The following is a 23,594-nucleotide window of genomic DNA, read 5'->3' as shown; positions in this document are numbered from 1 at the left end:
GTTGCACATGAGGTGAGGCTGCAGCAACACTCAGTGCAGCAGGATCATTGCCTCTCTTTACTACTGGTTCTGATGTCTTTAATAAAACTTCTGCAGGGCTGCTCTGTAGCCACTCCTCTCCCAGTCTGTATTTTTCTCTGGCATTACTCTGCCCTAAGCGCAGATGTCAACACTTGTTCTTGTTGAATCTTATGCCTTTGACAATTGCCAAACACTCAAATCCATCCAGACCCCTCTGCAAAGCCTCCTGCCCCTCAAGAAACTCAGCAGCATCTCCAGTTTGGCATCATCAGCAAACTTGCTAATGATACATTCAATTCCTGCACCCAAATCACTGATAAACACAAGGAACAGACATACTCTAGGACTGAGCCTGCAGGAACTCAGCTGATGACTGTCCATCAGACAGAGGTAGCTGTATTTTCTACAACCCTGGAGCCCTGGAAATCAGGCAGTTCTTCACTTAGGGTACCATATACCAGTTTGTCTCACAGCTGGGCACCTTGTCCAGAAGGCTGATGTCAGGGTCACTATCACTATAACCCAGGAAAGCTTCATCCAGCACCTTTCTATCATGAGGCAGGTGACTTATCGTAGGATATCAAATTAGTTAGAGAAGACTTTCCCAATATCAAATAATTTCTAGGGCAATGAGAAATACTTCTGACACAGTCTTTGAAGGAAGAAACAGCTGAGAAAAGTGACACTAAGGGGCAAGTTGAATGGGAATCCAAGAGTACTTCAGATGTCATCCTCTAGAAAAACAGAATTTCTCCCATTTCAAGTTGATTTCTCTAAAGGGTGACTGTAAGTTCCAGGAAAACCCCACCTTCATTCCCTAGGTAACCTGTCAACAAAAACATCAGTCTAACAGAATAATGATCCTTGATCTTCAAACAGAGCCACACCCTGAGTTAATCCTCCAGTGTTTAATTCTTCATTTCGGTTTCGTTCTTGAAAGTTATTTCCTTAAAGAGCTGATCAAAGTTCACATTTCATCTATAGATTGAAGACGTGGAGATCGTTCTTACCTGACAACAGGTAAAATCTAGCTCTAATTCTAAAACAGGGCACATTTTGTGGGTGTTGAGTAGGATCTCTGCTTGTCTTAAACCTCTCATTGACATAGAAGCTCCATTTGCACTTAATTGCCTACATCACCAACACAGAGCCCTCATATAGCAGATGAGATGTGACCTTCAGGAAGCAAAGTGACTTTTAGGCAAAGAAACACCATATTTGAACTTCAGGATCTGATTCTTCTGTTCATTTTCCTTCCCTTCTGCAGCTGGAAATTTCTCTGGCAAGAAAATACCAGTCCCATATCAGTGCTCATCTTTGCTGACCGAGGCAGGTAAGCAGCTCTCTGTTGTTTCTTTCTCTCCTGAACAAGTGGTGAATGTGCTGCTGCTGTCGGGGTGGAAAGGAGCCACTCTCTTCCCTTCACCCCAGCTGTATACACAGGGCCCAGCGACCCCGAGGTGTCCTCAGGCAAAGGTGGCAAGAACTGGGGTCATCAACAGCACAGCTGTTCCAGAAGGTCTCGGAGATGAACTAAACATTATGGGGAATGGTCATTTGGGGGAGAAGTTGAGATATGGACTGGCCCTCTGGGTCTGGTGTTTGTTTCCCAAGGATCGTTCTGATGCTGTCCAGGGGGAGGTGGCAGAGCAGGAGAGAAGGGCAGAATTTCCCCTCTGGAAAGGGCTGTTGGGCCCAGGGACGCCCTTAGGGCAGGGCCTTGAGGCAAAGCAGGGCTGATGATAATGCTGGAACTTCCTTCTCAGAGAGCAAGGCTGGTTCCAAGTCTGGCCACTTGGAACTCTTTCCTGTTGGAAGCTTCAACAGTGTGAAACTGCCTTGATTTTATGGTAACTCAGGATGATGATAACTCCCAGAGCACCCAGGGGTCAGTTGCTCATACAGAAATGTTAACAAGCTTAAAATTTCTCAGTTAGTACCTTAAGTACCTTAAGTGATTGAGGTTGTCCGTTCATAAGCAGCAAACCTCAGGTCATCACAGCATTGTCTTTGTTTACCCATTAAATAATTCATCTCATAATCCCACCGTGTTCAGGGGTCTTTGTAGATCTCACAGGTGGTGCAGAGTCAATGTCATCCTCACTCAATTTTCTCCCCTTCTGGTCTAACACTGATTCTTGTCCTCAGTTAAACTGTGTCCCCGTGTGTCTATTTAGCAGTGCTGAACATGAAGTTTTGAGGGATGGAGAAACTCCGCCTCTGTGTGTTTTTTGTTGTGTTGAGTTTTTTAGACCTGTGTTCTCATGGCAGGGCTGGTTGAGAGGGCTTTAAACTAGGTTTAAAGGGGTAAGGGGATGTGTTGGAGAGGATGAAAGTTTGGTAAGAAAGTTTCACAGATATGTAGGCTTGGCAGAAAGATCTCTGAATGTAGAAACTGAGGATGAGATAGAAATGGAAGCAAGTTTTGATATAGAGTAAAAGATGTTTTGCTGAAACACTGACCACTGGATAACTGAGAAGGCAAAGGTTGGAGATGAGATGGAAGGAGATTTTTATGATTAGGACAAAGGTATGTGACTACAAACAAACACATGTTTTTCACCAAGTAAATAAGTCTCAAGAAGAGCATAAGTAAATAGAAAACATGTCTTTACCAAAAAGAGAGATATGGCAGGCAAACAAGAAATGTTGATGTAGCAAGAAGAAGAGAGGTCTGAGAATTTCCCATTGTAAGCTTAAACTGTAACTTACTCTTGAGATTGGATAATAATGACTAAAATATGGTGATGGTAGTAGTTATGATAGGCTATAGGCAAATGTAAAGGTATTGTGTATGGTGCTTATTGGTTGTTATGTGTTAAGATACTCCGCAAAGAAAAGTATAGAATGCTTTGTAACTTGAACAGCGGGTGGCTTCAGGTATGCCCACTGCTGGAGCTGGCAGCTGTAGGGCTGGCTCTGGATACCCACTCCCTGAAATGCTGTAACTTCGCCTATGCAATAAACAGCTTTCAAGAGAGCCGCCTGAAGTCCAGACATCCTTCGTGAAACTTTCTCCTATAGGGATGAAACCAGGCTGTCCAGAGATGAACCTAAGCATGATAAACCAGAGTCAGGTGAAGTCAGCAGCCCAGCTGAAGTTCATGTACACTAATGCAAGCAGCACGGGTAACAAACAAGAGGAGCTGGAAGCCATGGTACAGCAGCAAAGCTGTGATGTAGCTGCCATCATGGAAATGTGGTGGGATAATTCGCGTGACTGGAGTGCTGCAATGGATGGCTACAGGCTCTTCAGAAGAGACAGGAGAGGGAGAAAAGGTGGAGGGGTGGCTCTGTATAGGAGAGAGTCCCTTGACGTTACAGAACTTGTGGTCAATAATGGTAAGGTCAAGTGCCTATGGGTAAGAATCAGGAGAAAGGCCAACAAGGCCAACATCCTGGTGGGAGTCTGTTACAGACCACCCAACCAGGATGAAGAGGTGGATGTGTTATTCTATAAGCAGCTGGAGGATGTTTCAAGATCACCAGCCCTTGTTCTTGTGAGAGACTTTAACTTGACAGATATCTGCTGGGAACTCAACACAGCAGAGAAGAGGCATTCTAGGAGGTTCTTAGGAGGAGAACTTCTTGTCACAGCTGGTGAGTGAGCCTACCAGGGGTGAGGCCCTCCCAGACCTGCTGTTTACAAACAGAGAAGGGCTGGTGGGAGATGTGGTGGTCCGAGGCTGTCTGGGGTACAGTGACCATGAAATTATAGAATTCTCAACATTCAGTGAAACAAGGAGGGGCATCAACAAAACTTCCACTCTGGACTTCCAGAGAGTGGACTTCAGCCTATTCAAGAGACTGATTTGTAGAGCATCTTGGGAAACAGCCCTTAAAAAGAGCATCCAGGAAAGATGAACATACTTCAAGAAAGAAATCTTGATGACACAGGAGCATCCTGTCCCTATGTGCTGAAAGATGAGCTGGTGTGGAAGACGACCGACCTGGATGGGCAGGGAGATTTCGAAGGAACTAAGGGGGAAAAAAAGGCGTATCATCTTTGGAAAGAGGGGCAGGTAACTCAGGAAGTGTTTAAGGATGTTGTTAGGTTATGCAGAAAGAAAATTAGAGAGGCTAAAGCTCAATTGGAATTTAATCTGGCTGCTTCTGTAAAGAACAATTATAGGAGAAAGTTTCACGAAGGATGTCTGGACTTCAGGTGTCTCTCCTGAAAGCTGTTTATTGCATAGGCGAAGTTACAGCATTTCAGGGAGTGGGTATCCAGAGCCAGCCCTACAGCTGCCAGCTCCAACTGTGGGCATACCTGAAGCCACTTTCTGTTCAAGTTACAAAGCATTAGATACTTTTCTTTGCTGAGTATCTTAATACATAACAACCAATAAGCACCATACACAATACCTTTACATTTGCCTATAGCCTATCATAACTACTACCATCACCATATTTTAGTCATTATTATCCAATCTCAAGAGTAAGTTACAGTTTAAGCTTACAATGGGAAATTCTCAGACCTCTCTTCTTGCTACATCGACATTTCTTGTTTGCCTGCCATATCTCTCTTTTTGGTAAAGACATGTTTTCTATTTACTTATGCTCTTCTTGAGACTTATTTACTTGGTGAAAAACATGTGTTTGTTTGTAGTCACATACCTTTGTCCTAATCATAAAAATCTCCTTCCATCTCATCTCCAACCTTTGCCTTCTCAGTTATTCAGCGGTCAGTGTTTCAGCAAAACATCTTTTACTCTATATCAAAACTTGCTTCCATTTCTACCTCATCCCCAGTTTCTACATTCAGAGATCTTTCTGCCAAGCCTACATATCTGTGAAACTTTCTTACCGAACTTTCATCCTCTCCAACAGACAATAACAAGCATTTCCCTATATACTTTCCTAGCAAAAGGAGGAGCAAGGAAAACTTCCATTCTTTATTGGACTTAGGGGGGAATATAGTTACCAGAGAGGAGGAAAAGGCTGAGGTACTTCACACCTTCCTTGCCTCAATTTTCAACAATAAGACAGAGTGTCCTCAGGACAACTAGCCGCGAGCTAATAGATGGGGATGGGGAGCTGAATAGCCCCTCTGTAATCTAGGAGGAAGTAGTTAGAGACCTCCTGAGCCACTTAGATGCTCACAAGTCTATGGGACCAGATGGAATCCATCCTAGGGTGATGAGGGAGCTGGCAGAAGAGCTCATGAAGCCGCTCTACATCATTTATCATCAGTCTTGGCTCACTGGGTAGGCCCCAGAGGACTGGAGGTGGCAATGTGGTACTCATCGATTAGAAGGGCTGGAAGAAGGATCTGCGAAACTCCAGGCCTGTCAGCCTGACCTCAGTGGCAGGAAGGTTATAGGTGTTATATGTTATATGTTCTATAACAGATCACCCTGAGTGCCATCACACAGCACCTATAAGGGTGACTGGGAGATCAGACCCAGCCAGCATGGGTTTAGGAGGGGCAGGTCTTGCCTGACCAACCTGATCTCCTTTTATTAAGAGGTGGCCAGCCTGGTGGACGTGGGAAAGGCTGTGGATGTGTCTACCTGGACTTCAGCAAAGCCTTTGACATCATCTCCCATAGCATTCTCCTGGAAAAGCTGCAACCCATGGCTTGGACAGATGCATCTTTGCTAGGTTAAGAACTGGCTAGTGGCTGGGCCCAGAGAGTGATGGGGATGGTGCTGCATCCAGTTGGTGGCCAGTCACTGATGGTGTCCCCCAGCAATCAGTGTTGGGGCCAGTCCTGTTTAATATCTTCATTCATGATCTGTATAAGGGGATCGAGTCTACCATTAGCAAATATGCAGATGACACCAAGATGGGTGGAAGCATTGATCTGTTGGAGGGTAAGAGGGCTCTGCAAAGGGATGTGGACAGGCTGGATAGATGGGCCAAATCAAAAGATAATGAGATTCAAGAAGACCAAGTGGCAGGTCCTGCACTTTGGCCACGACAGCCCCTGCAGCACTACAGGCTGGGGACAGAGTGGCTGGACAGCAGCCAGGCAGAAAGGGACCTGGGGGTACTGGTTGACAGCTGACTGAACATGAGCCAGCGATGTGCCCAGGTGGCCAAAAAGGCCAGTGGCATCCTGACTTGGATCAGGAACACTGTGGCCAGCAGGACCAGGGAAGTGATTCTTGCCCTCTACTTGGCACTGGTGAGGCCGCACCATGAGTGCTGTGTCCAGTTCTGGGCCCCTCAATTTGGGAAGAATGTTGAGATGTTCCAGCACATCCAGAGAAGGGCAACAAGGCTGGTGAAGGGTCTGAAACACAAGTCCTGTGAGAAGCAGCTAAGGGGGCTGGGGTTGCTTAGCTTGGAGAAGAGGAGGCTCAGGGGAGACCTCGTCACACTCTACAACTACCTGTAGTCAGGTGAGGGTCTGTCTCTTCTCCCAGGCAACCAGCAGTAGGGCAAGAAGACACAGTCTTAAGCTGCATCAGGGGAGATTTAGGTTGGACGTTAGGAAAAAGTTTTTCTCAGAAAGGGTGATTGGGCATTGGAATGAGCTGCCCATGGAGGTGGTGGAGTCACTGTCCCTGGAGGTGTTTAAGAAAAGACTGGATGTGGCACTTGGTGCCATGGTCTAGTTGACAAGGTGGCGTTGGATCAAAGGTTGGAGTCAATGATCTTAAAGGTCTTCTCCAACCTCGTTGATTCTGTGGTTCCATATCTTCTTTGGAAAAGCATTCAACTTGTTAGGGAATGTGGTTTTGTCCTCCAAAGGAACTAATGACTTGTCAGGCAGTGAGAGATCTTTTGGGCCTTCCTTGGATGACAGGAGAATTTTGTAAAAGCTGGATGTAAAAAGACCATGATATTTGTGAGAAGTTTCAGTGTTGCTAAACAAGGTGTGTAAGATCTCAGCATGTTCTGGCTGGAGTTCCTGAGTCAGATGTTCCTGTCTTGTGACATTTTCCATTTCTAAGCCTCCAGCAGCTGATCCAGAGGGGAACAGGTATCTACAAGTCCTGTGTCACATCTGCCCCTCCCCAAATACCTGGTCTAGTATCACAACTCTAATAATATCCAAAACAGCCCCTGAGACCTCTTTTTAAGTGACTGAGGAGCAGCCCCCATATCTCTAATCAAGATAAAACTCTTTCCCATATTAGATCTCCAAACTAATGCCTCCAACAAAATTCCATATGGCTTCATGTGATAACTGTCTGCAAATCATGAACTTAGTGTGTGTCCAAGCCCATGAAAACCCCTGTGCAGTAGAAAGAGCAGAATTTGACATGACAGTTTCTAAAATTTTGTGCCAGTTTCATATTCAGTGCCCTGAGCGGTCTGTGTGGTTTATGGACATGTGGTTGGTGGCTGTGGCCATCTCAGCCTAAGACCCTTGGCTTCATGAATGATGTGAGACTTGATGGTGATTTAACACCAGATGGCCAAGAAGTACCACACAGGTGCTCATTCACTCCCTGGTGCCCTAGAGCCCCTTGGAAAGCTAAACCTTGTTGGCTGAGATAAGAAGAGCTTGAAGCAAAGTAAAATAAACAATGGCAATAACAAAAAGATGAATTGTGTTGAAAAGGAGAGAGGGAGAGAGAGAAAGAGAGAGAGAGAGGAAAAAAACCCAAGTGATGTCCAATGTAATTGCTTGCCAGCCACAGACTGATGCCCAGCCTGTACTCGAGCACTGATCAGCCCCCTTCCAGCCAACTTCCCACAGTTGACATAAAAGGCATGGTGTTCTGTGGTCTGGAATATTCCCCTGGTCAGTTTGGGTCAGCTGTCTTGTCTGTACTTCTTCCTCACTTCTTATGCACCTGCTTGCTGGCAGAGGAAAAGACATTGAAAAATCCTTGACCTGGGGTGAACACAATGGAGCAACAACCTTATCAACATTGTTCTCATCTTGAATCCAAAACACAGCCCTGGACCAGCTACTTGGGAACAAAACACCTCTATCCCAGCTGAAACCAGAACAGAGAACTCACAGTGCTCATTTACCTCCATGCACCATAAATAGAGCTCAGAGCAACCAGCTAAGAGCCTGTGCTATGGAGATCAGAGACATGAACCCCCATCTTAGTGATCTATGATGAATTTGAAGAAATATCTCTGGGAGTCCCTGTCTCTCCTTGGGAAGTGAAGAGGGAGAATTTGTTATTAAAACCATGTGAATTCAACACTTGCCCTGTCACTGCTCTTTATCTGTCTGCCTTGATCCACCACCATGCCTGTTCTAACAGCATCCAATTTAGTCACTTCAGATGTAGCTGTGAGGCCTGTAGGTCATCTTCTCTTCCAGACACTGCAGTGAAGGGTGATTGACTCCTGCTTGGAAGTCATCAGGATGCCCCAGCTTCTTTACTGCTCATTAAACATGGAATGTTAAACATTAATAAACTAATAAAGATATCACACCAAAAGTGTTGCTATGGGGACTGAGGTCAGGAACATCCTGGAAATGTGAAAATGCACTGAGAGAGCCAGAGCCAGAGAAGGGCAGGATCTTTAGTGCAGTGCAGCAAAACTGACCCTGGTGCAGCTCCCTAAATGATTTCAGGTTTGTTCTGGAGCTGATGCACTGTCACTCTGCAGCCTAATTTTTTCCAGAGAGTGGTAACTTTGGGATAGCAAGTGCCATGGATTGCCCTTTCTCCAAATGTAGGCTTGGGAGGGGATAAACTTTTCTTCCTCCTTTTCATCCCATTTCAGTGCATGGACAGAGAGACTCTTGTAACCCAGCCTTCCAGAAAGGCTGGACATATTTTAAGGAAGAAATCTTGAAGGTGTAGGAGCAAACTGTCCCTATGTGCTGAAGGAGACAGATCTGGCTGAATGGGGAGCTTTTGCAAGAAGTCAAGATAAAAAAGATGGTGTATGACCTTTAGAAAAAGGGGCAGGCACCTCAGGAAGAATACAAGCATGTCATTAAGTCATGTAAAAAGAAAATTAGAAAGACAAAAGCTCAGTCAGAACTCAAAGTGGCCACTGCTTCTAAAAGACAGTAAAAAGTGTTTTTATAAATATATCAACAACAAAAGGAGGACCAAGGAAAATCTCCATTCTTTATTGGATGTAGGGGAAATAGTATCACCAACAATGAAGAAAAGGCTGAGGTTCCCAATGCCTTCTCTGCCTCATTCTTTAACAGTAAGACCTCTTATCCTCAGCACAAACCTGAACTGATAGACAGGAATGGGGAGCAGAATGGACTGCCTGTAACCCAGGGGGAAATAGTTAGTGACCTATTGAGCCACTTAGACTCCCACAAATCTATGTGATCATACGGGATTCACCTGAGGGTGGTGAGGGAGCTGGTGGAAGAGCTTACCAAGCTATTCTGCATCATTTATCATCAGTTCTGGCTCACAGGGGAGGTCCCAGATGACTGGAGGTGCCAGTGTGATGCCCATCCTCAAGAGGGGCTGAGGAGGTTCCAGAAAACTCCAGGCCTGTCAGCCTGACCTCAGTGCTTGGCAAGGTTATAATACTAGCCTTGTTAGTATTACCTGCAAGGCAGATAATACTAACAGTGATCACACAGCACATACAAGACAACCAGAGAATCAGGCCCAGCCAGCCTGGGCTTAGGAAGGGCAGGTCCTGCTTGACCAAACTGATCTCCTTTTATGACCAGGTGACCCATCTGGTGCATGAGGAAAGGCTGTGGATGTGTCTACCTGGACTTCAGCAAAGCCTTCAACAGTCTTCCACAGTCTTTCCGGGAGAAGCTGCAGCCCACAGCTTGGACAGGTGCATCTTCACTGGGTTAAGAGCTGACTGCAGGCTGGGCCCAGACAGTGGTGGGAATGGTGCTGCACGCAGCTGTTGTCTGGTCACCAGTGGCTTCCCCCAGGGATCAGTCATGTTTAATATCTTTATTGATGATCTGATGAGGAGATTGAATGTACCCTCAGTAAATTTGTAGATGACACCAAGTTGGGTGGGAGCATTGATCCGCTGGAGGGTGGGAAGGCTCTGCAGAGGGATCTAGACAGGCTGGATCAATGGACCAACAGCATGAGGTTCAACAAGACCAAGAGCTGGGTCATACAATTTGGCCTCAACAACTCCCTGCAGCCCTGGCTGGGGGCAGAGTGGAAAGTGGCCAAGCAGATAAGGACCTCAGAGTACTGGTCAACAGCGTCTGAACATGGCCCAGGTAGGCAAGAAGACCAATGTCATCCTGGTTTGTATAAGGAATAGCATGGCAGCAGGACTAGGGTAGAGATTTTCCCACTGTACTTGGCACTAGTGAGGCCACACCTCGAGTGCTGTGTCAAGTTCTAGGCCCATCAATTCAGCAGGACATTGAGATGCTGGAGCGAGTCCAGAGAGAAGGGCAGTGAATCTAGTGAGGGGTCTGGAGCACATGTCCAATGAGGAGTGGCTGAGAGCATTGTGGTTCTTTAACCTAGTGTAGTGTGTTGGCTGGATGCCATATACCCACCAAAGCTGCTCTATCACTGCCCTTCTCAGCTGGACAGGGGAAAGAAAATATAGTGAAAGATTCAGGAGTTACTGACCAGGAGATATCACTCACCAAATACTGTCAAGACAAAACAGACTCGGGGATATTAATAGGATTTATTACTAAATAAAGCAGGGCAGGGCAATGAGAAGTAAAATTAATCTTAAAAACACCTTCCCCCCACCCTTCCCTCCTTCCCAGCTCTACCTCCTCCCCACAGTGGCACAAGGAGATGGGGAATGGAAGTTATGGTCAATTCATCACACCTTGTTCTTGACTCTGCTCAGGGAGAGGAGTCAGAATCCTTCCTCTGCTCCAGTGTGGAGTCAGAATCCTTCCTCTGCTCCCTCCCATGGCAGACACTTTTCCACAGACTTCTCCAGTGTGTGTCCTTCCCACAGGCAACAGTTCTCCGTGAACTGTTGCAATGTGGGTCACTCTTCCATGGGGTCAGTTCTTCAGGTACAGTCTGCTCCAGCATGGGTCACCCATAGGGTCACAAGTCCTACCAGGACCCTGCTCCAGCACGGGCTTCCCAAGGGGTCACAGCCTCTCTTGGGCATCCATCTGCTCTACTGTGGGGCTCTTCCAAGGGTTGAAGGTGGATCTCTGCACCCTATGCCCTCCACGGGCTGCAGGGGCACAGCTGCCTCACCATGAGCTTCCCCATGGAATCTCAGGGGAATTCCTGCTCCAGTGCCTGGAGCACCTCCTGCCCATCTTTTTGCACTACCTGGCTGTCTGCAGAGCTGTTCTCACATACTTTCAGCCCACTCTTCTCTGGCCTCAATTACATCTGCACAAAACTTTCTTTTCCTTCTTAAATATGTTATCACAGAGGCATCACCACAATCTGTTCAGAGCTCAGCCTTAGGCAGCGGTGGGCCTGTCCTGGAGCCAGCTGGCATTGGTTCTGTTGGACTTGGGGGAAGAAGCTTCTGGAAGCTTCTCACAGAAGGCACCCCCTGTAACCCCCCTGCTACCAAAACCCACCCACACAAAGTCAACACACCTGGAGAAGGGGTGACCTTATCACTCTCTATAACTACCAAAAAGGAAATTGTAGCAAGCTGGGGGTTGGTTTCTTCTGCAAGAAAACTAGCAAAAGGTCAAGAGGAAATTCAAGCCTTAAGTTGTGCCAGGGAGGTTCGGGTTGGATGTCAGGAAGAATTTCTTCACTGAAAGGATGGTCAGGCATTGGAACAGGCTACCCAGGGAGGTGGTGGAGTCAACATCCTCGAAGTGTTCAAGAAAAGACTGAATGTGGCGCTAAGTGCCATGGTCTAGTTGTCAAAGTGGTCTTCAATTAAAGGTTGGACTTGATGATCTCAGAGGTCTTTTCCAACCTAAAGATTCTGTGATTCTTTGATTCCAAACCAAAGATTTAAGCTACTGTGCCCCTTAAATTTCACAGCAGGAAGTGAGGACTGGGTTGAATTTTCTCTTGCATCCCCTGTCATAGCTCCTGGGAGCATATGTCTTGGAGTGACTTTATGATGCTGTATCCCCCTGTTGCCTGCTCTATGCACAGACGTGAATCCTGTGCCTTTCTGTGCCTGTAAGGGAGACTTGAGAGGCGGGGGGAAGGCAGTGGAATTCCTTCAGCGGCTGTGTTCAAAAACACAGATAACTCGCCGGCTCTTCTCCTCAGCTCTCAGCTTCTGCAGCAGGGAAGAGAGTTACACGGCATTGCTTTTTAGCTAGCTTCTCATTCATTAGCTGAGGAAAAAGGTTTTCTTGGGACTTCGGCTTCTTCTCTTCTGGACTGTTCAGCAACACCAGAACATCACTGGGATGTCCTACACTGCAGCCCAGAGGGGCCCACGCAGAATCCCAGCTCCAGAGAGGGCAGAGCCACACCCAAAGAAAAGACTTTGAAATCTTTCCAGGTCTTCTCCACAGTGAGAAGTTTTATTATTTAGCATTATTAATTCTTTTTTCCATGCCTGCATGGATTTTGCTTTTTAAGTAAATAGGGTTTTTTTCACTTTCCTCCGAGGAATTTCTTTCCGAACCTGGTTGGGGAGGGGCTGCTGAAATCTGCCTTCTATTAGAGGATATGTTCATTTTGGACGTTTCCTCCAATTTGTCTCAAACCAAGACAGCATATTAGACTGAAATTCCCAGAAGCTGCAGGAGTAACTAAGATCTCTGGAAAGGCACAAGTTTTCTTGATGTCTGAACTCAACTCTTTGAGCACTTGGCACCTTCAGAAGTCACAGCTGGTGCCAGGTGCCAGGTGAGAGAGATCAGAGGGCTTTGGGACAGGATTTCCCTTCTTTGCTCACTTCCCTTCTGTGCCTGTTCCAGGTCAGCTGCGGGATCATCCCACCCCGGGGACTGCAGGGATGGAGCAGAGGAGATGGCTCCTGTTGGCTCTGGCCCTGCTTCTGGCCATCCCTGTCTCAGGTAACGCTTCCAGGAGCTGTTCTGCTCCTTTCTGGGGGATTCCAGCCTGCAGATGATCAGAAGTGCAGGAGCTGAGGGCCATGGTCTCCTGAGCAGCCCTGATTTGAACTCCACAAGAGCCAGAGCTGCCCTGCCCCTCTGCTCTTGGGGAATCCAGCCCTTTGCAGCCGGAGTTTCTCTCCCTTGGTGGAGCCAGGGAAGCCCTAAGCCAAGGCAGCTCTGCCCTGTCCAGCCCTCCCCAGTGCCAGGAGCATTTCCCTGCCTGCGTGGGCAGTTGGCATTGGCACAGCTGCCCCGCTGCTGGTGGCACAGGGCTGCAAAGGGGCAGGGACAGCTGGGAAGCTGCATGGAATGGCTCTGGACATGCTCTTATGCATTTATTTTTTCTTTTTCCCCAAATAATCCCATCCTGTACAACTTCCATCATCCTGTTTTCTCCCTCTAATCTATTTACTTTCAGTTGTTCCCCACTATTACTCCTAGACCTGTTTCCTTCACACCAGTACATTTTCTGATTGATTTCAGCCAGATGCTCACTCACAGACAATTTTAAGCTCACCTCTCCTGAGAAAGTAGTTGGAATTGTCGGCCAGGATACAATCCTTCCTTGCACCATCTCTTCCACAAAGCCACTTGACAACCCCCAAGTGCACTGGATAAAAATCACAGATGGGCACACAGAGGACATCTACCCACATGGGCAGTTTGGGGGCGAACCAATGCAGAAATACTGTGGGAGAACATCAGTGCCAGGAGATGGATTTGCCACTGGGAACGTGTCCCTGACACTGAAGAACGTCCAGCCAGCAGATGAAGGAATCTACAGTTGCATTGTGACATCCAGGGACTGGAGCACTGATACATCCACCAAGCTCAGCATTGCAGGTTGGAGACTTTCTGGGCTGGGTGGGGAAGGGGGGATGCTCTTACAGAGGGAAAAGAGCTCTCTGAAAGGTCACTGTCCCCCAGCTGATGCTGCCTCATATGACCCAACACATCACCTCCCCACTCCCAGCAGCCCTTGGGCCACCTGTCAAGATTCTCTGCAAGCTCCATGCCCAGCCTGATCCCTGTTCTGACCCATGTGGGGCTGGCGAGCTGCAATAATCCCTGCTGGGGAGGTGTGAGCCCACCTGAGAGACCTCCAAGTGCTCAGCATCCCTGGCTGTGGGATTGAGGGAAATGGGGCCCTCCCTGTTGTGACTTCACATTTGGGCTAAGGAGATGATCTGGGCTGCCAGGTCTCCCCAGCTGGACAGTGGGCACCGTTTGTATGCAGGTATTGATAAAGCCAGGTGGAGCTGGTCAGCCTGGATTCACTGATCAAAAAGAGCATGGAATGACAGAATCAGGGAATCTTAGAATCACATGATAGTGTGAGTTGGAAGGGACTTAAAAGAATTTCTCATTTGAACTTCCCAGCCATGGGCAGGAACACCTTCCACTAGAGCAGATTATTCCAAGTGCTGTCCAACCTGGCCTTGAACACTTTCAGGGATGGGACATCCACAGCTTCTCTGGGCAAACTGTGCCAGCGCCTCACTCTTAGTCAAGAATTTCTTCCTAACATCGAATCTAAATTTTCTCATCCAAAGGGGATTAGAGATGCTTTTGGGACAGGAGAGAGAAAAAGCTTCAAGACAATGCCCATTTCCTACTATTGCACTGGACAAATTCCTGTAAAATCCAGCTTTGACCAGGAGCGTGACTCAGCAATGTGTGTGGTGCCTCCCACATCATCACACTGATGAAGCTTTGGCGCAGTCCCTCTCAGTGACCATCTCTGCCCACCTGTAGTGCTGGCATGGACTGGGGAGGTGCCCGGGAAAAAGATGACCGGGCTTTAGTGCTCTGTGTCCTGCTTTACCAATCCTCAAACTTGGATGGGGCTCCCACAGAGTCATTCCGAAAGAAGAATACAAACCACACACCTTCTCCCTGCTGGCTCCATGAAATAGTGGTGAGCTTAGACACAAACCCATCCCAAACTGTAGCTCTTTCTCAGCCAAAGGAAATCTGGCATTTATGGCAGATGGAGTGTGGGATGACAGAAAGACCATTGGAAAGGATGTGTGAAGGACTGACAGAAACTGGCAGAAAACTCTGGGTTAAGCAAGAGCTGTGAATCCAAGGAAGAGCTGCTTTCATGCCAACTTCTCCCACTAACAAACTCTCTTGCCTTTAAGGTACTGGGGAAGTGTTCATTGAAATTCAGGGCCCCCAAGGGCAAGGACTCGAGCTTGGCTGCAGATCACAGGGATGGCTCCCCAAACCTACTGTCCAGTGGGTTACTGAGGATGGACAGGGGCTCTCTGTGGACACGGAAATACACCAGGACAGTGAGAAACTCTTCAGTGTATGGAGTCGAGTCACAGTTACAGGAGAGCAAGTGGGAAAAGTCACCTGTCAAATCCTGAACCCTCTGCTGCAGGTGGAGAAGGAAACTACTGTGCTCCTCTCAGGTGAGTCCCATCATCCTGAGAAGTCTTTGCTGGAGGCTCATGGTCACAGGAGCCCTGTGAGGCCCTTCCCAGTGCCAGGGAAGGCAACAGCTCTCCAGTCCAGCCAGACCCATCCCAGAGCATCACGGCGCACTGCAGGCAGGACAGGCTGCAGTGAGAAATGAGCAGGGTCCCTCTTGCCCCACAGGCTGTGCACATCCCGAGGGAAGGCAGGCTCTGCCCACCCGTGAAGAACTGGGACTATTTTCTGCATTTATTTCCACAGAAACTCTTTGGGCAGGTGCTTAAGTTTGGGGGTAAGATTGAACATTGCCAGATGACACTCAGATAATTTTTTTCAAAGGTTCTGTTTTTCCAGGTGCATCTCAGTGGGTCTCTGCTTCCTGGATACAACTCCCTTTATTCCTTCTCACATTGGCTGCTGGTGCTGTTCTTGTATTTCGAGGTAAGGGCTCTTGGTTCACAGGACCTCATGTTTTCAGAAGCAAGGCTGCAGGATGTAATTTCTTAGCCTCTTGTAAGACTACTCTCTGACAAATAAGATGAAATACCATGTAGAGTCTGCTTCTGGCACACAGATGCATTAGCTTCCACTCAGCTGAAATGCTGAGTTCTCTTGCAGGTAGAAGTTTACCGTCTGTCACCCAGAGGCAGAAGGGCAATGCCTCCACATGCAGGTGAGGGCTTGGGTGGACCATGGTATCTACAGGCAAGAGGAGGAAGGAGGATGGGATTGGGGGACTTTTCCTGGGGGGAATTAGAAGGGTCCCTTCCTCTGCCTCCATTGCTCTCATCCTCCCCCAAGCCTCCAGTGGAGCTCATTCATCACAGCTGGACCTTTTTTCCTGCAGTGGTGCCTCCCACCTTGGCAAGGGCCTCTCCAGAGATCTCTGCCTCCGCAGCCATGGCTGGGGACAGGTCCTGTTTCCCCAGTCCAGTGCCAGCTGTTCCAGCTCTGTGGTGTCCGAGGGCACAGCCATGCTCAGCCCTTTCTGGGGGCATTTGTGGATGTGGTTTTCCTTCCTGGCTGGGAGCTGGAGCGGGGCCCTGCCAAGCCTGGAGAACCTGTGGCAGAGTGTCATGGCCAAGAGCCCAAACCAGCACTTCATTGCTGATTGCAAGGCAGGACTGACCCTTCTCCAAAAGCTGTACTGACCTCAGACCACTTGCCTCTCTCAAGCTCTGTGTCTCCAGCCTCATCTCTGCTTGTGTCTGTGTTGTGGTTTAGGAATGGAACTCCCCAGTTCACTGCTCCCACTAAGACTCTCCCTAACCACACACTGTTCTCTCACTCCCCTATTCCTTCTCCATTCCTGCTGCAGCAGGATAGAGTTGAGAATTTGAGGCACAAAAGATGAAGATCATGGTTTTAGATAAGAACAATTTATTGGAAACCGCAATGAGAGAAGAAAAAAAAACCAGTAACAAGAACAATATTAATAACAAAATTGTACAAAAGAGAGAGCGATTCATATGCAAAATGCACACCAAGGACCCCATGACAACAAACAAATACAGGCTGACTTCCCCCTCTGCCCTTTTTTCTTGACCAGAAGGAACCCCTTTTCCCCAGAAGAGACAGTGTCCCTTTCCACTTCCCCTACTCCCTGCCAGTGATCTGAGTTTGTAACAAATAACATTAGGGTCCTGCTCATGCCCCTTCCCCAGACACTGCAAAAATTAACCCTGGCCTGGCCTGAACCAGGACATTTTCCAGCAGTTAGTCTATACCATCTACTATAGATAGATAGATATGAAAGTATACAAACACAGGTATCATCTCCACAGTCATCCCACCCAGATATCTGCTGAGTCCATTTAGTCCATGACTGTGGGTTCTATCTGTCCTAGATGTCTTCCAGGGCTGGAGGACTGGTGTGTTGTCAGCTGTTTTGCTGCATCAGGAGCACCCACCTGGTGTATCTAGAATGGTCCATGCTCATTGTCCAACGTAATTATGACAAACAATGGAAGCAGAGAAGGCTCCAGGCAGACTTTAGACACCCTTTGTTACACCTTGGATACTTAAATTCAGGGGTTAAGCTCAAGGTTCCTTTATTCTAGCTAGCGCAAAGGAGGAATCCCCACCAGATATTCTCAAGATGTGAAAATCACAGAAAAGTTTACTGCAAAAATATAGAAGATTAAGGAAACTTTGGCAAAAGGATTAAATACAACACTAAATTCAACATGAAAGCACTTATAATAGCATCACTTAGCATTAATTTGGTATTAACTTCATTAACTTAGCAACTCAGAAACTTTTAAATCCTTAAGATACTAGGCTACCCACAAAGTTCCATGAAAAGAGAATTAGGAGAAGAGAGAGAGAAAGACAGAAAATATATAGAAAAACACAGATATAGCTATCATAGGGCTCCGGCACGAGTTAGATCACAACTCTGAAGCAGCTGGCAGGATGCGGCAGCTGGGCACAGCATGGTCACCCCTTTTAAACCCTTGGCACCCTGTAGGCCCCACCTTCTAGGTGGGACTTCTGGAACCTCAGCCAATCAGAGGCTGGATTGGGACAGCCCCACCCAATGTGTAATTGATTGACAGCCAAAATGATGGGGAGGGGCACTGTCTCACTGACCCGCCCCCAACCACACACAGAGAGACACCCACACACGGGCAGAGGGACACACAGACAGACACACACACAGATAGACACATGGACACACAGAGAGACAGACACAGGCACACCGACACATACACAGAGACACGCAGATGGACACACAGAGAGAGACACAGGCACACCGACACACACACACACAGACACACACACAGACAGACACCCGGACACAGGTAGAGGGACACACAGAGGGACACACAGGCACACCGACCACACACAGAGACAGAGACACACACAGACACACACATGGACACAGAGAGAGAGAAAAAGGCACACTGATACACACACACACACAGGCACACACATGGGCACACAGACACACACATGGATACACAGACACACACATTGACACGCACACAGACAGACACACACATGGATACACAGAGAGACACACACAGGCACACTGACCACACCCAGAGACAGACACACACAGACACACACATGGACACACAGACACAAACACTGACACACAGACAGACAGACAGACACCCAGACACAGGCAGAGGGACACACAGAGAGACACACACAGGCACACCAGCACACACAGAGAGACAGAGACACACACACACACACACACGGACACACAGAGAGACACACACAGGCACACCAGCACACACAGAGAGACAGAGACACACACAGACACACACATGGACACACAGACACACACAGGCACACCAACAAACACAGAGAGACAGACACACACACACACACACACATGGACACACAGAGAGACGCACACAGGCACACCGACATGGAGATACACAGATGCAGACAGACAAGAGACACACACGGACACACAGATAGACACAGAGACACACACACGGACACAGACGCACAGACATACAAACGCACATATGGACACAGAGAGGCACAGACAGACACACAGATGCAGACACAGATGCAGAGACACACACACACGGACACAGACACACAAACACAGAGACACAGACACACACATACAGACACAGGCATACCGATGCACACATACACAGACACACACATGGACACAGAGAGACACACACAGGCACACCGACCACACACAGAGACACACAGACACACGGACACAGACACACAAACACAGAGACACAGTCACACACACACATACAGACACAGACAGAGACAGACACACAGGCACACAGACAGAAACACAGACCCAGACAGAAACAGACACACAGAGACACAGACAAACACACACACAGACACACATACAGACACACACAAAGGCATTGGCTCACCACGCTAAACATACCCAGTCTCTGACACCCTTCCAGTAGCTAAAGGTGGCTTACAATAAGGCACATTTTACAAGGTCACAGATTACTAGGACAAGGTGGAATGGATTTTAAGCTGTAGGAGGGTAGATTTAAATTAGATAATAGGAAGAAATCTTCCCTGTGAGGGTGGTGAGGCCCTGGCACAGGTTGCTGTAGAAGCTGTGGATGCCTCATCCCTGGAAGGGTTCAAGGCCAGGTTGGGTAGGGCTTGGAGCAATGTGGTCTAGTGGAAGTCTGGAAAGAAATGGCAGGGGAGTTGGAAAGAGAGGATCTATAAGGTCTTGTAAAACCCAAACCATTGTTTGATGGTTTGATTCTGTGATTCTGCACTTATATGAGACTCATCCTCTTGTCAGACTATCGACAGATGGCCAAGGGGAGGTTCTATGTGACCTCCCCTCACACAAAGAGAAGCCTTTTCATGCAGATCAGTGCCAGGACATACCCACAATACTTGGAAAAAAACCCCTACCAGGCAAGAAGAAGATGCAGGAGGGTCTAGGGCAGTGAGATCAAACAATCTCACCCCTCCAGACATTCCCACTTCAAGGGCCTCCAGAAAGTCCTTTGTTATATTTCCCATCCCCAAGCAGATGCCCAGGAGCCCAGGCTCCCAGGGTGCAGAGCTGCCCTGGCAGTGGGCTTTTCCCAGCACAGACAGGACAGCCTGGACTCTGTGGGATCCCATCCCCCATGGGTTCTAAGGCCAGCTGTTCTCCTGCACAGGATCTTTCCAGCTGGGATGCTGGCAGTGAATGTTCTTTCCTTAAGGAACACTTGGCAATTTGCATGGCCTGGGCTCTCCCCCATGGCCAGGCTGTTGGGCAGTGAGGAGGCCATGGAGTTCCTTTCAATATTCCTGACCAGCAGCACAGGAGCTCCAAGCCCATGTTTAGAAGGGCTCACAGTGCTGCTGAGACTCCTTTCACCAGGTAAAAACTGTAAGAGAAAAAAATCTCCATGTCACATGAAAGACTAGAGGTCCAGAAGAGAGGCCAAGGCTCCTTCCCAGAGAAAACTCGTGGTGGAAAAGGATTTGAAAGCCAAGGAAGAGATCTGTAATTGTGCCCACAGGTCCATCAGAATGTGAACTCCTCATCTCTGTTTTTTAGGGCTGAGTACTTTTCCAAGGCCTCTGAATTAGAAAGGATTGTCTGAGGAAAGAGAAGGCTGGAGAGTATAAATTAGAAACAAGCAGGACATGAGGGAACTGAACTGAATTTCTTCTGCCCTCCCTGCATAAGGAAAGAAAGCAAAAAGAAAAAAAACAGATAAGCAGGGCCATTCCCCAGCAGGCCTTTATCTTTTTGGAAGCAAATGCTGCTCCACAATCAAACTAACTTGTGAGTTAGTCCCTGGAGTGGATGCCTTGTGCAGAGCTTCCTTGGGAGCAGCTCTTATGTCCCATGCCAGTGGAACACCTTTGATGCTGAGATGGCAACTGGAGGTGGTCAATGTCCCTCTTCTCTCCCTCGTCATTGAAGGCAGTGTAGGAACAGTGTCTTCTTGGTCCTTTCTAAGAGGAAAGGCCCCGTGTCATTAGTGGAACAAGACCTCCCCTCAGGGGAGGAAAAATCATTATCTCAGTGACACCAGTCTTTTTTCACAGGAAGAGCAGTGGATGCCCTGGAATCTATTCGGCTGAAAGACCACCAGCACCTCTACCAAAAAATTCTAACTCTGCAGGAAGCTTTCCAGAATGAGCAGGAGTCCACACAGCGTGATCTTCAGCTCCTCAGAACAGACCTGAAGAATGAACTAGGTGAGCAGGGCCATTCGCCAGCAGGCCTGCATCTCTCTAGAGGCAAAAGCTGCTTTACAGGCAAACTGTCCTGTGTGCTTGTCCTCCACAGCTCCTCAAAGAGGATGGAGAATGACAACCCTTATGTGGGGAATTAACGCAGTACTTGTGCTCGCTGCAACGAGCTCTGGCGTGCCCCACGTCAGAGACAGTCCAACTGCGTTACTTCTGCGTGTCGCTGAACTTCGGCATCAGGAAGGAGCTGCTGGCTGAGCTCGCTGGCTTCTTTGCAGAGGGAACACGGCAGGAGCCGATGGTATCAGCTCACGTTAGCTGATACCATTAGGAAGAGAGAGGCTGTTCTGGTCTGGCTCCTAACAGGTTTACTGTTAGAAGTTTCACAACCAGAACAAGCTTGGAAGGGATGGAATGCGATGGGACCCTCCCCGAGGCTTGTCCTCAGTTTTATAGGCAATTTGAAAACCACAGTGAAAGGGGAAAACAACCAATGAGTTAGAAGCCAGGGGTCAGATACAATTTACCAAGAACCACTGGGGTAAACCTAGAGGCAGGAATTATAACAGAGAACCAGTGAACAACCGAGTAACCGAGAATTTTCCCGAACCGGAGGAGGCGGCTTGTACCCGGGCACTGCCCAAGGGGTGCAGCTTAGGCTTCTGAGCCGCCCATCGACCCACCCTCTGAGTCTGCCTCTTCGGGAAACTCGATCCAGGGGATGGGCTGGGATTGATTGGCATCACGCTGCCCCCGCCCCACAGTGGGCTGGGTCACCACAACAGGGAATAGCTTTTTTGATCAAGAATACTCAAAAAACCCTAAGAAGAGACTCTCTGGCAGTGAATTTAAATCTGATCACTGGTCTCCCCCTCAAGAAGGTAATGAGAGTGTCCCAATTACACTGTTCTTTCTTTATAGGATTGACAATACAGGCAAATACTACAAATGCCCTGGAATCCATGTGGAAGAAGGACCTCCATGAAGTGTCCCAACAAGTTCAAACTCTGCAGAAAGCTTTTCAAAACACCCAGGTGTACACGCAGCGTGACCTTCAGATGATCAGAACAGATCTGAAGGATGAACTAGGTGAGCAGGGCCATTCCCCAGCAGGCCTTCAACTCTCTGAAGGTCAATCCTGCTCTACAGGCAAACTGACCTGTTAGTTAATCCTTTGCCTTTTGTCAGAATCGGCAGAACTTCCTTGGGAGCAGCTCTTATGTCCCAGTCATGGGGAACACCTTTGATGCTGAGGTGGCAACTGGAGATGGTCAAGGTCCCTCTTCTCTCCCTTGTCTTAGAAGGGAGTGAAAGAACAGCATCTTTTTGATACTTTTTAAGAGGAAAGCTCTGTGTCATTAGTGGGACAAGACCTCACCTCAAGGGAGAAAAAATCATTGTCCCAGTGACACCAGTCTTTTTTCACAGGAAAGACGGTGGAGGCAAATGTCACAGGGACTATAGCATACATCTGGCAGAAGGACCTCCTGCAGCTCTCCCAACAAATTCAAACTCTGAAAAAAACTTTCCAGAACATGAAGGTCTCCACACAGCGTGACCTTCAAATGATCAGAACAGACCTGGAGAACAAACTAGGTGAGCAGAACTATTTCCACAACAGGCCTTCATAGCTCTGTAGGCAAAGGCTGCTCTACAGGCAAATTGTCCTGTGAGCTTGTCCTCCACAGATCCTCAAAAGGGATGGGGAAAGACAGCTCTTACATGGGGAACAGTTTTTGTGCGGTGTGGCACCACACCATCCTCATGTTGTCTCCCAGGGCCCACATGTGTCCTCTGGAGAGATAGAGATCATTCCTGCCCTCCATGCTGCCCAGGAGGCCTTAGTCAAGCCATTAGGAAGACCCACAGGCACTGGGAGAGCCCTAAGAAAAGCCTTGACATGGACTTTATATCAGAGCTTTTGGGCATCATCATTATGGATCAATGGTCTTTCCCTCAAGAAAACCATGACTTTGTCCCAGTGAAACTGTTCTTTCTTTGCAGGAAGGACAGTGGAGGCAAATACAAGCGCCTTAGAATCCAGGCTGGAGAAGGACCTCCATGAAGCCTCCCAACAAATTCTAACTCTGCAGAAAGCAATCCAAAACATGGAGGGGTCCACACAGCGTGACCTTCAGATGATCAGAACAGACCTGGAGCACGAACTAGGTAAGCAAGACCATTCCCCCCGAGGCCTTCATCTCTCTGAAGAAAAGAGCTGCTCTACAGGCAAACTATCCTGTGAGCTCATTCTCCAGACCTCCTCAAAGTGGGTGGAGAAGGACGGTCCTTACACTGGGAAACAGCTTTTGTGCTCCGTGACACTTGAAACACCTTGTTGAAGTGTCCATGACAAGCCCCACCCCATGCTCCCCTGCTCAGCTTGGGGGCATCTCTGTGGGCAGTGCATGAGGGGGGGCAGGGGAGGGCACGGGCAGCACCCAGCACTCTCTGCCAGGGACCTTCCCCTGACCAGGCACAGGGCCCATGTCCGATCCCAGGGGCTACTGACCAAGGCTGAGGCCCAGTGAACATTCCTGAGACCACAGTGGGGTCCGAGGGGCAGGTGGGAGATGCCCCACCACACCTTCGTCCTGACAAAGAGCGTTGTTTCCCAGGGCCCACAGATGGT

General features: G+C 48.2%; 1 protein-coding gene across 1 annotated transcript in view; it reads left to right on the top strand.

Moving 5' to 3' along the window:
- LOC125318967 (butyrophilin subfamily 2 member A2-like) overlaps nt 1–23,594 on the top strand; it is a 37,591-nt gene that overhangs the window by 5,357 nt on the left and 8,640 nt on the right. The window contains exons 2-10 of the mRNA XM_048289934.1: nt 1,289–1,354; nt 12,737–12,835; nt 13,361–13,720; nt 15,022–15,297; nt 15,641–15,742; nt 20,816–20,968; nt 21,884–22,051; nt 22,391–22,558; nt 22,967–23,131. Of these exons, the coding sequence (XP_048145891.1) occupies nt 12,775–12,835; nt 13,361–13,720; nt 15,022–15,297; nt 15,641–15,742; nt 20,816–20,968; nt 21,884–22,051; nt 22,391–22,558; nt 22,967–23,131 (1,453 nt within the window). The 5' untranslated portion in view covers nt 1,289–1,354; nt 12,737–12,774. The remainder of the gene's footprint in view (nt 1–1,288; nt 1,355–12,736; nt 12,836–13,360; nt 13,721–15,021; nt 15,298–15,640; nt 15,743–20,815; nt 20,969–21,883; nt 22,052–22,390; nt 22,559–22,966; nt 23,132–23,594) is intronic.

Source organism: Corvus hawaiiensis, chromosome 33, assembly GCF_020740725.1.
Source record: "Corvus hawaiiensis isolate bCorHaw1 chromosome 33, bCorHaw1.pri.cur, whole genome shotgun sequence".
NCBI classification, from domain to species: Eukaryota; Metazoa; Chordata; class Aves; order Passeriformes; family Corvidae; genus Corvus; species Corvus hawaiiensis.
Note: the sequence above shows the minus strand (reverse complement) of the source record. Positions and strands in the feature narration are given on the sequence as shown.